The sequence below is a fragment of the Mustela erminea genome, chromosome 10 (genome assembly GCF_009829155.1).
Source record: "Mustela erminea isolate mMusErm1 chromosome 10, mMusErm1.Pri, whole genome shotgun sequence".
In the NCBI taxonomy this organism is placed as follows: domain Eukaryota; kingdom Metazoa; phylum Chordata; class Mammalia; order Carnivora; family Mustelidae; genus Mustela; species Mustela erminea.
Window position 1 is genome coordinate 72988358 of NC_045623.1, and position 11720 is coordinate 73000077.

The following is an 11720-nucleotide window of genomic DNA, read 5'->3' on the forward strand; positions in this document are numbered from 1 at the left end:
GCTCTCTGTAAGTGTTTTCCTCTCACAAATGGGATAATAAAACAAACCCACTTCCTGAGCATTTGGTAAACTAGACTGTGAAGTTTTTGCAGTCAGGATTCATGTCTGTTGTCAGGATTCATGTTTGCTGGCAGCTGTGTCCCAGCATATAGCCCTTGCCTGGCACAGAGTAGGTGCTCCTAAAATATTTGTTGAGTAACAGGGAGAAGAGCCAAGTGGGAACGTACCCAGCCATTATCGCTGTCTGCTGACAAAGCTTTCCTCCCATAGTTTCCCATTAACATCCTCACAGTTAATGAACTTTAGATGTCCAGTCTAAGCCCCGCCCTCACTCTTCACCCTCTCTCCAGGTGGGCAGGGCCATCATCCCCTGACTGTCTGGGCCGGGATGCTCAGGGAAGGTCCGCAACAGTCAGGGAGAGTCAGCGATCCAGCAGCACCTGCACCATGAGTGTCTCTGTGCTGAGTGTCATCAGACCCCTGGGCGGTGTCCCTGGGCTCCTACAAGTGGCCTCCGTGCTAGGGCTGGTTCTGCTCCTGCTCAAGACAGCACAGCTGTACCTGCACAGGCAGTGGCTTCTCAGAGCAGTCCAGGAGTTCCCGTCCCCTCCTTCCCACTGGCTCTTTGGGCACAGGCATGAGGTAGGAAGGGGCTGGACTGGGGATGGAAGGGTGGGGTCAGCTGGGGAAGGCAGCAACCACCCACCCAACACTAGCTATGTGCCAGCACTGGCTTGGTGTGAGGGCTGCCCATGGCAAAGGGAAAATCCACATGTGGAGGGGCTCACCAAGGGTTTATGGTTTCAACAAATGGTCAAAGTCCATTGAGCAGTTGTAGTCAACAGACCCAAGCAACCCAATAGCATTTTGGTAAATGATGACTTGATGAATGAACAAATGCATGAGGAAGGGATTCTAATGGCCAATTCAGAGTGTCCAAATCTTCCCCCAAAACTTGGGCTTCCCTCCATCATAACATTAATTATCCTCTAGTGTCATGGCCTCTTAATCTGCTGTCATCAAAGTAGTATTAATACACAAATTTAAATTTTGAAATACAATCTACTTTATGCTCCAAATAAAATTGTATGGCACAATTGCTTACCATGTGATAAAAGTTGTCATAAGTTTATCATGCAAATGTTGGCTTCCAGTAGTTTTGTACACCATGGAGTTAATCCCTGACAAGTTTCTGTAGGCTGTTGATTGTGAAGGCCACTAACTCCACTCGACAATGGGACATAACCTAGCTTAGGATAAACCTGGGACAGCCAGGAAAGTGTGGATCAGAGCCAAAGTCATAAGAAACAGTTCTGAACACTTAGTTTGCCGATGGATCCAGAACTCTCTTCTTATGTCCATCTTGCCCATACCCCTGGATCTAGCCACGGAAACAGAAGAAAGGTTTTATTGATTTCTCTTTCTTTCTTTTTTTTTTTTAAGATTATTTTATTTATTTATTTGACACACAGATCACAAGTAGGCAGAGAGGCAGGCAGAAAGAGAGGAGGAAGCAGGCTCCCCACAGAGCAGAGAGCCCGATGCGGGGCTTGATCCCAAGACCTTGAGATCATGACCTGAGCTGAAAGCAGAGGCTTTAACCCACTGAGCCACCCAGGCGCCCTATTGATTTCTCTTTCTTTTGGTGACAGTTGCAAAAAGAAGAGCAGCTGCAACTGCTACTGAAATGGGTAGAGAAATTTCCATGTGCCTGTCCTCGCTGGCTATGGGGCACAGAAATGGAGGTCGTGATCTACGACCCTGACTACATGAAGGTGATCCTGGCACGATCTGGTGAGAGGACACCCGCATACCTGTTGGAGTAGCTCTTCCCTCTTGGATACATGCCCAGGGGTCTGTGAACTTGCACAAGACACTGGAGGCTCAGCTATCAATACATGACTCTCTACCTATGACCCTCCCAGCATACAAGCCAGCAGAAGGCCAGATATTATTTAAATTGAAAGTGGATACAGCTGTGTTGGGCTGCTTTTTTCCTTTTTCTATTCCTTTCTCTTATCCTTTCTGTTGTGCACTGTTCATTCTGTTCTTCTCCCCTTCTTTCCTTCCTTCCTTTCTCTCCTCCTTCCTTCCTCCCTTCCTCCTTTCTGCCTGGCTGTTGCTGTCTTTCCTTCCTTTCTTAACCAAACTGAGACAATTCCGGTTCTGAAAGACAATTTCTTATACAAGATAACTTCAGTTTGGTACTTCTAAATGTTCTCTATGATGGGTAATGGTATGGCCAAGTCACCACGATTCCTCAAAATACCTGAGACTCTGTATTTTCACTGGCACTAAAAAAGAGCCCTTGTTTCTGCTGAATATACCTACCTGATGCAGTGGGGCTCCGCAGGGGGACTTTGAGTCTTCCTTCCCGAGCCTTCAGTGACTATGAGGAAAGAAAGAGAGTTCGCGTTGGAAGCAAGTAGGAGGTGCCTTGACACTAATTGCCAGCTAACAATCATCAGAAAGGGATGGGGGACAATGGTCTGAAACATAGCGACCTCCAGGGAACATCATGCCTATGTTGGTCACTTCCAGTTTCCTGTAATGCCCTTCTTACTTTCAGACCCAAAGTCTGATGGTTCCTACAGATTCCTAGCTCCCTGGTTAGGTAAGTACATTTAATTATGACTGTGGTTTACCTTCTGCTTAGGTTTACCAACACCTATTCATTTGACCCAGATTAAATAAGAGGTGAACAGCACCATAGTCACTTCACTTAACTCTGAGTTGAGTCTCCATTCTCTTCTTCTAATAAAAACCTCACCTCTTCCTGATGGTGGGAGAGACCTCCTGATTCTCAGTTTATCCCACATCACTTCTGAGTCCTCGCCAACGATCTCAGCCCAACTTTTCACTAAAGTCCTTCTATAAACCAGCCTTAGCTCTGTTTCAGGCTTGATTTTTGCAGCTGTTATAACCACTTCCTGTGCACCAGGCTTTGGAAAGTCCCCTTCCTGACATGCACTGTCCTTTCCTGCCTTGCCCAGAATGCCCTTCTTCTGACACCCTGGGTTCCTCCCCAGTTGTCCCCAGACAACTCTTGGGGGGTTCCTCCCTCTCCCACACACACCCATTGTGGTCCAGGGTATGGTTTGCTCCTGTTGAATGGGCAGACGTGGTTCCAGCACCGGAGAATGCTGACCCCAGCCTTCCACTATGACATCCTGAAGCCCTATGTGGGGCTCATGGCCGACTCTGTCCAAGTGATGCTGGTAAGTTCAAACCCTGCCCACCTGCACACTCACACCCCCAGTACAGTTCACAAAGTCCACTCTCAGACAGCTGTGTCCTTCAGACATCCATTAGACATGGCACCCAGATTCACCCATTTATACCATATTATGAGACAGGGCCCCCCCCGAGGATAGATGGAATAGGAAAGGACCCAGGCACTTATTTTCTCCACTCTTTGCTCATTGCCCATAGGAGAGTCAGTCATGGTGGATAAAGGGTCCCTTCTCCTCCTGCTTTCATGTGTTTGATTTGGGCAGGAAGAGTAGTCAATGCCCCTAGACAACAGGACAAGCTTCCCCTGGCTGGTATGGGCAGTAGGAGCTTCAAAGGCATGGTGGACATCCCATGTGTTCACTCCGGTAGGCTCTGGGCTGGGGCTGAAGGCTTCTGATGGGTTTTAGATGCTCCATGGAGGGAATTGGAGACCAGGTCTCTATCCCCAAAGCTGGGTCCTGCCATAACATCAACTCTGAGCCTGACTCTATTTCTCACTCACTGTGCTCAACTAACATTTGTTGCAAAAGAGGAACTGAATTCCCTGATAACCCTTCTTTAGAAACCCCAGTCTTAGCCCTTTGACCTTTCCTTTGCCTTGACTCTTGCTCCCTAAATTGGGACTTCACCTGTTTTTCATGTGTAGATCAACCCCAAGACACAAATATTTACCCCGAGTCCCCTGAAAAACAATATTTTCTGATCTGCTAAAAGGTGGTTATTATCAGACTTCTTCCTAAGTCAGATGGTGAGAGATCATGATTAATTAAATGAAAATTAACTAACAACTTTCTCAGAGTATATTCTGAGAAAATACTCACTGCATTACAAACAAATGGCTATATGGTCCTAAACTGATGAAACACAACTGTTTAGAAAGTGAGGGCATCTTTAAGAATATTTGGAGAGGCAGAGAGAGAGTCTAGCCTTGTTAGCATGGGTCCTTTAAAGGAGTAGAGAAAGGTTTATGTGTCCCTCTACCACAGGACAAATGGGAGGAGCTCCTCAACCAGAACTCATCTCTGGAGATCTTTGGACACATCTCCTTGATGACGTTGGACACCCTTATGAAGTGTGCCTTCAGTGACCAGGCCAACCACCAGACAGAAAGGTTAGTGAAATCCTTATTAGGTGCAAGGTCCTATTTCTTACCAACTTGGGTGAACGTATCTGAGAGGTAGTTAGGACATCTCGGATGTTTACCAGCCCAAAGAGTCACATTCTGCAGAGAACCCCTGGCCCTAGTTAAATTCAGCCCGCAACAACCCTTCATTAGGCACAGACCCTGCTCTCTGCCCCAGGAAGAAACCTGGATGCCCATGTCCCTCATAAAGGGCTAAGAGTCTCAAGGGTATAAGAACAACATGACAAATGCCGAGAGTTGCCTGTCCCATTGATTGTGGAATGCTCCATACACAGGCCCACCACACTCCAGGTCACAAGCCTCTCCCCATCCAGTCCATTCTGCATCCTCCCCTTTCAGGAACTCCCAGTCCTACCTTCAAGCCGTTTGGGACCTGAACAACCTGGTGTTTTCTCGGATGATGAATGTTTTCTACTGGAAAGACATCATCTACAGGCTGACCCCTGAAGGCCACTGGAACCACCAGGCCTGCCAGCTTGCCCATCAACACACAGGTTGTATCTGCCCTCTGGGAAGCTCCCCTCCTTCATCAGGCACATCCCAAAGGGTCTGGCCCTGACCCTCAAGCTGAGTCCTGCCCCGGGCTGCCCTTCCAGGACCTGGGAAACACCGACCTGGGAACTCCTCTGGTGCAGGTGTTAGGGTGCCAGGTGCTATGCAAGAAGCTACATGTGTCACCCCATGAGTGAAGGCTGAATGAGCCCCTGCCAGCAGCATTCAAGCAGAGCCTCCTTGGCTGTGCTGCTAGGGGAGTGGTGACCTGCAAGCACCTGGTGCTAGAGCTCCCACCCCAACAAACACACTCACTCCCACATTCCTCCTGATCTACCTGGCACCCTGACTGGGGCTACTGTGAGTGTCTGTGTCTGGGCACCCGGAGCATTCAGCTCTGCCTGGGAACACTGTTCTGGACAGACCGAGTGATCAAGTTGAGGAAAGCTCGGCTGCAGGAGGAGGGAGACCTGGAGAAGGTTAGGAGCAAGAGGCACTTGGACTTCCTGGACATCCTCCTCTTTGCCCAAGTGAGTGTGGCAGGGAAGGCCTGAGGCTTGTCCCATGAGTGTGGAGGAGGGGGGCAAATTCAAACCTGCCCTTGCTCTGTGTCTTCCCAGATGCAGAACAGGAACAGCCTTTCTGACAAAGATCTCCGTGCGGAAGTGGACACCTTCATGTTTGAGGGCCATGACACCACAGCCAGCGGCATCTCCTGGATCCTCTATGCTTTGGCCACACACCCAGAGCATCAGCAGAAATGCCGGGAGGAGATCCAGAACCTCCTGAGGGGTGGTGTCTCCATTACCTGGTGAGTGCTCATGAGATGGGAGGCCCTTCCCTCTCAAGTAGAGAATTCCCTGGCTGCCAGGGCCTTGCCCACCCTTCAGGATAGCTTTGTTTTAGGGACCACCTGGACCAGATGCCCTACACCACCATGTGCATCAAGGAGGCACTTCGACTCTATCCACCAGTTCCAGGTGTTGGCAGAGAGCTCAGCAAGGCCATCACCTTCCCTGACGGACGCTCCTTACCCAAAGGTGTGAACTTCCCCATTCTCACTCATAAAATGTTGGCAGGAATGCATGAGATACCAGAAATCCACATGTACACCACAGTTTGTGCATGTCTTTGAGACACCTTACCCCTCAGGAAAACTAGTATTTCATTTGTTGTTCAGATGAGGTATATGGTGTTCTTTGCACAGAGCTTAAATCCAAGAAATAAAAACCCGATAGACTCTGAATGTGGTTTTGTGTTTTGCCCTAATATTCTCATTCCTTGAGATATGAGTGCTTGAGAGAAAATCAGATGGGCCTGGGGGAGATGTGGTCTTTCCTTATAGGGTCTCGGCTAATGAGAGAGATCAAAGAATTCACCATCATGGCTCAGATGGTCCAGTCTCCAGGGAGCCCTCAGGATGATGGCAGAGAGTAGCTGATGACCAGATCTCAGATCCCTGCCATAGCTGGAGACCACTGTTCGTCTACTCTCTGCTCTGAATCCCAGCCCTGCCACATCCTAGCGGGGTGGTCAGAGGCAAGTTGCTCAGCTTCTCTGAGAATCAGGTGCCTCATGGGAATGATGGAGATGTGAGCCTTCATTGGAAGGTTATTGTGAGGATGTAGGCGTTCATGGATATTTCTAAGAGGTCACAGATGGTAGTTGATAAATGTGAGTTGTCCCTTGAGTTGTTCCAAAAAGTAAGCCTCCAGTTTCTTCCTGCGTCTCAGCTTGGTCATGGTTAATCTTCTAATCTGTGCACACATGCACACCTGTTGTGCCATGTCTGCCCCATCTCTCCTGCAACACTATCATTCCATTCACAGTGATGAGGAGTGGTTCTCAATGTGGCTGCCAAGCTGTGTGTGGGTGCAGCTGGGCTCCACAAACATGTATGTCTAGCCTTCTCTCTTCTGGTTCACAGGATTCTTAGTGACGCTCTCCTTTTATGCCCTTCACCACAACCCAAAGGTGTGGCCAAACCCAGAGGTATGATGACGTTGGGATGACCTCTCCAGATCAAACCTTCTTCCTGGCCCACCTCTGGGTGTGCTGTCCCTTGGATGATTGGAAGGAAGGGCTTGATCACACTGTCCTGGCCCTGGTGCTCCCTCTGCAGGTGTTTGACCCTTCCCGGTTTGCACCAGGATCCTCTCGACATAGCCATGCTTTCCTGCCCTTCTCAGGAGGATCAAGGTGAGGCACTCGTACTAGAATGGGAGGAGGCAGGGGCTATTTTGGGGGTACATACTTGATGTTTGTGACTTGCTACATTTATGTGGGTTACTGTAGATATGTCCTGGCATGTTGGAGTGCTGGGAAAGAGGTATGTGTCTCTATGCAAAGAAAGTTGGTAATCACTGAATGCCATGGAGACTTTGACCCATTGCTCTTACACAATCTCCATCCACAATTCAGTATCAGTGGGTGTTCCATAGCTCAGGGTATTCTTGTGAGTTCTTCATTTTGTGAGTGTGACTTTACAGAATTAGATTTTCTCACATGTAATTTTCAAGTGTTGTCAAAGTCAAACACAGGATGGACACAAAAGTTTTTGTTGCACACAATCTCAAACCAGATTTTCTACTCAACTCCCCATTCTGCCTCCACACTGCACCATTGACTACATTGCATGTGCTTCCGTACTCAGCTTCCTGCATGTCTCAAATATTTCAGCCATACACAGGAAAGGTTCCTGTGTCTCTTAAGTGCTTCATAAAGTACTCGGCTAATGTGTGTTGTTGCTATATTTTCTTCAACCAAATGAATTATTGATTCTATGGTAATGGTCATGTACACTTGACAATTTTCCCAGGTGTCCAATCAGTACATATGATCTGGGCTCTATATACGAGTCCAGACATCCAAATGGGCAAATATATAAAAATGAGGACATTTAATTGCTTTTGGAAGAAAATGCAATCTGTTGTATATATATGACACATGGCATTTGAACGTTACCTGGTGTGTAAAATGTAAAGCACATGTGAAGTAGCTGTTCAGTGGGATGACTATTGTCCAGCATGGCTGCTGTGAAATCCTCCAGTGCTGCTGAAAGTGTCCTATAAATAGTAACTGCAGGAAACTTTGTAAGCAGTTCTTAGAAAAATGTTTTTTTCCAAACACAGAAATCTGTCAACCCTTCACATAAAGTGTGAACCCACTTTCACACCACATCTTTTAGCAAATTGTGCTTCCAGATACTGGCTTCAGGATCTGTTTTTCCTTGAGATTGAGTCCTTCTTCCTAGACATTGGTGCAAGTCATGTTGCTGCCAATAGAGACAGGAGAGGAGTAGGCAGCTTATCTCCTAGCTCAGAACTAATGGTTACTCATTTTATTCCATTCAGCATGGGTTTATTTTTCAGTTCAATAGACATCGTTCATTTTTAAGACTACCTATTAAGCTTCTCTCTGTGTGCCAAGTCCTCTGCTATGAGAGAGCATACTGGCCTCGCCTCCAGGAGTTTACACTCAAGAACTACATGCCTCCACTCAAAAGAGACTGACTTTCTTTCTTTCTTTCTTTCTTTCTTTCTTTCTTTCTTTCTTTCTTTCTTCTTTCTTCTTTTTCTTCTCCTTCCTTCCTTCCTTTCTTTATTTTATTTTTTTCACTATAATAACTCATTTCCTAATTGACCCCACCATAGGAAGCTCCATGTTCCTGGCACTGTCCTACTCTGGAAAGTGAAGTGTCCCTGAGTAAAGTATTAGGGTGATGTCAGGGTCCAGGAATGAAGAGGCATGGTGAGCAGGAGTGGGGGTGAGGACAGGCTATCATTGCCCTTAGCCATGAGCATGTGGCAGGCAGAGGTGGAGGGAGGGCATTCCTTGGGATCTCCTCAGCAGGAGCTGAGCTGAAAGGAGGAGAGAGTTAACAGGTGACTAGTGAGTGAGCCAACAACCGAGAGAGGACTCTGATGTCATCTGAGGCATTTGGACATGTTGTACCTGTGATGGAGGGCATGGGAGGTTCTGAACTTGGCTGGGGTTTCAGGAGAGGAAGTGGAGGCAGGAGACAGAAAAGTCTGGGTTAGGAGGTAGGGTGATGGCAAGCAGAGACATTTCTGCAGTAGAATTGGAAGGCTACAGCAGCTGGTTGACTGAGGGACCAAGAAGAAAGTAGGAGTCTGGACCCAACCTGGCAGGCAGATGGTGTAGCAGGTTGAGAGTCACTAAGGCTCTGCCCCTGCAGAAGCTTCTCTGTGCCATGCTGACTTCCTTACCCAGCTCTGCCTTGTCCTTACTCTGAGGATCTGGACCCCTGTGTGCCCCAGATGGTTAGGGCCTGAAGGGTGGCCCAACCCACCCCCATGGTACCCTGTCCTGTTCTCCCCATTGTGAAACCAGAAATGGCATGTGCAGAGAGTCAACAACTTAATAATAAACTATTTTAGTGATCCCTTGACTTTGCCCTGAGCACAAGTTGCTGACCTTCTTGCAACAGAATTTCAGGCCTACTGAGAGCATAGATAGGAGTAGGAACTAATACTGGAAGAGTGTAGGCTTTGTCAAAGGATAAGGGGAGAGTGTGAAACAAGCTAGGTGGGGTAGGCGTAGAGATGTGTGTGTGTCCTGAGGGAAAGGGACTGGGCTGTGTGTCCATGCAGGAGGGCCATGAATGTGCTGCTCCTGGCAGGGGGGTTGATGCCACTTCTCATTTCCTTTTTCCTCCCTGACCCAGGAACTGCATCGGGAAGCAGTTTGCCATGAACGAGATGAAGGTGGCAGTGGCCCTGACCCTGCTCCGCTTTGAGCTGGCACCAGATCCTTTCAGGGTCCCTGTTCCCACTTCAAGAATTGTGTTAATGTCCAAGAATGGGATCCACCTGCATCTCAGGAAGCTCCTCTAACCCTTGTGGGGACAAGGATGAGCCCCGATGGCCTCCTGCCTACCATCATGTTTTCCTGTCAGTCTCTCTTGTCTACTGTCTTCTGCCCACTTCCCACTTTCACTCTGCCCACAGCCAGTCTCCTGCTCTCCTCCTGTTGTGCATCAGACTGTCTGCTCTTCTCCATCTCACCCTTTTCCAATATTCCTACCTGTTTGCTTGTTACCTTTCTCCTACCCAGCTGTAGCTCTGACTATCCATGTAAGTCATGATAAGCTGCCTGTCCCCCAGGCTGTCTTCTCTCTCCCTGTTGCTGTTACTTTCTGTCTGCTTTGTGTTCCTTGCTGCTTAACCACATTACACAGACTTGGTTCCTTAAAAGAGCACAAGATGATGATCCTGCAGCTTAGCTGATCAGAAATATGAAATGGGTCTCCCTGGCACAACAAAGCTATTACAGAACCTCTAAGGGAGAATCTCTTTTCTTGCATTTTCTACCTTCTAAAAGTCTGCTCTTAAGGCTATTCAGTGAGGGGATTAGGCCTCCCCATTTATCAAGGAAATATGCTGTTCTTAAATTGATTACAATTACAATTGATTACAGATGCTAACAGTACCCATGAAATTTTTAGTGCAACATCTAGACTTTTGTTTAATTGAATAACGGAGACTCCAGCCAATCCAAGCTGATGCATAAAGCTAGTCTATCACAGTCTACCATGTGTCCTCTTATCATTTGCACATTCCATTAAACCATACTTCATCTGCAATTTAAGTATAATAAAGTCACACTTCCATCAACTAACCTTCACACAATTGAATGTGTGTTAATCCTTTTCCCCAACCAGGAAGCAGTCATTGGAGGGTATTCTCTCTTCTCCCTGAAATCCTGTGACCTACATGCTATGATACAAAGTTGACTATTAGTACCACACGTCTGGGTTCTGTGCAGGATATAAGACAAGAAAGAAAAAATCTGACACGCATGTGCACACATGCATAATCATATTCATAACAAAGCAGGAAATGCTAGAAGTAATTACCCTCTTTATTTCTATAACCTATGACATGGCCATCCTTCGCATTTATAACAGCCTTCTTCCACTACCCATTCCATACTTGCTTCACCCTCTGAATGTCCTTCAGTTGGTTGTGGTTTTTTTCGCCTGACGCCTTGACCCAAATCTTCACACTTAAGGGATCTGAGCCATTACTAGTCTTGCCTGAATTGGGCTGTGGCATTTTCCCATTTATTCTCATGACAGGGCAGGGTAGTTCTATGAGATGCCCATGTATTTCCTCCATTCCAAGCATATTTTTTCTTATCCTCATGGTAAGAAAAGTGCCAGTTTCCCCCTTGGTGGTCAGGATTGATCAGTACAGTCACTGCTTCTGAGTTAGACCCATGAGGAGCACAGTGTCCAGGAGTCCTTCACATAGTTATTCTTGTATCCCCAGCGGAAGTACTCCTACTTTTGGAGGTGAGATAACTAGGACAACAGAACCTAAGGTTACAGTGATAAGTACTCCAAGTTTTGCTGATCAAATCACTGTGGGTAATAATGAGTGGTGCTGCTCTTATTTCCATCCCTTGAGTCCTGGGTGGGTGAGTCCTGGCTATGAGAGACACAGCACCATATATTAGACATTGATTTAAAGCTGATGCAGCCTTCTGGAGAGCCTTCCTGCAAGTTATTGCCACCTAGCTGGTGCTGTATACCCAAACCTAACCTGAGGTTATTTCTCTGGTTCTGGAATGCCTAGCTGGAATGGATATCCTCCCCAACTGGCAAAGAAGACTCAGTATAATATAGGTGTTTGATGGCTCCAGCTTCATGGGACTTTTCCCATATGTCTCCATTCCAGTTTCTCAGCGTTTTCAGTGTAACAGAAGATATCCTGAAAGATACAGAAATCAGTTTGCTGATAATTCAGACACAGGCATGATGTTATCTGGATTTAGCTTCAGAATCTGGGTCCTGGCTAAAGCTTGTTTCTACAGGTCAGAGTGATCT

At 47.2% G+C, this 11720-nt stretch overlaps 1 protein-coding gene across 4 annotated transcripts; it reads left to right on the forward strand.

Annotated features, from left to right (window-relative positions):
* The first annotated feature begins 414 nt into the window (after nucleotides 1–414).
* LOC116600677 (cytochrome P450 4A6-like) lies at nucleotides 415–9909 on the forward strand. 4 transcript variants are annotated; one of them, XM_032360892.1, is made up of 12 exons: nucleotides 415–642; nucleotides 1653–1794; nucleotides 2570–2614; nucleotides 3091–3218; nucleotides 4221–4345; nucleotides 4718–4872; nucleotides 5294–5400; nucleotides 5491–5681; nucleotides 5777–5910; nucleotides 6798–6862; nucleotides 6993–7069; nucleotides 9558–9909. In XM_032360892.1, exons 1-12 carry the CDS (start codon nucleotides 448–450, stop codon nucleotides 9724–9726), a joined length of 1533 nt encoding a protein of 510 aa, XP_032216783.1. In that variant the 5' UTR covers nucleotides 415–447; the 3' UTR covers nucleotides 9727–9909. The 4 variants fall into 4 exon arrangements, 3 of the variants coding, with proteins under 3 accessions (XP_032216783.1, XP_032216784.1, XP_032216785.1); XR_004289749.1 differs by lacking the exon at nucleotides 9558–9909 and having other exon boundaries at nucleotides 5766–5910; nucleotides 6993–7027; XM_032360893.1 differs by lacking the exons at nucleotides 6798–6862; nucleotides 6993–7069; nucleotides 9558–9909 and adding an exon at nucleotides 6216–6772.
* Nucleotides 9910–11720: the final 1811 nt, after the last annotated feature.

Excerpts from the sequence above, each read along its gene's own strand:
- LOC116600677 (XM_032360892.1), top strand. The coding sequence starts at position 448 with ATGAGTGTCTCTGTGCTGAGTGTCATCAGACCCCTGGGCGGTGTCCCT. Across the intron at positions 3,219-4,220 it reads ACTCTGTCCAAGTGATGCTG|GACAAATGGGAGGAGCTCCT; the intron begins GTAAGTTCAAAC and ends CCTCTACCACAG. Across the intron at positions 5,682-5,776 it reads GGTGGTGTCTCCATTACCTG|GGACCACCTGGACCAGATGC; the intron begins GTGAGTGCTCAT and ends GCTTTGTTTTAG.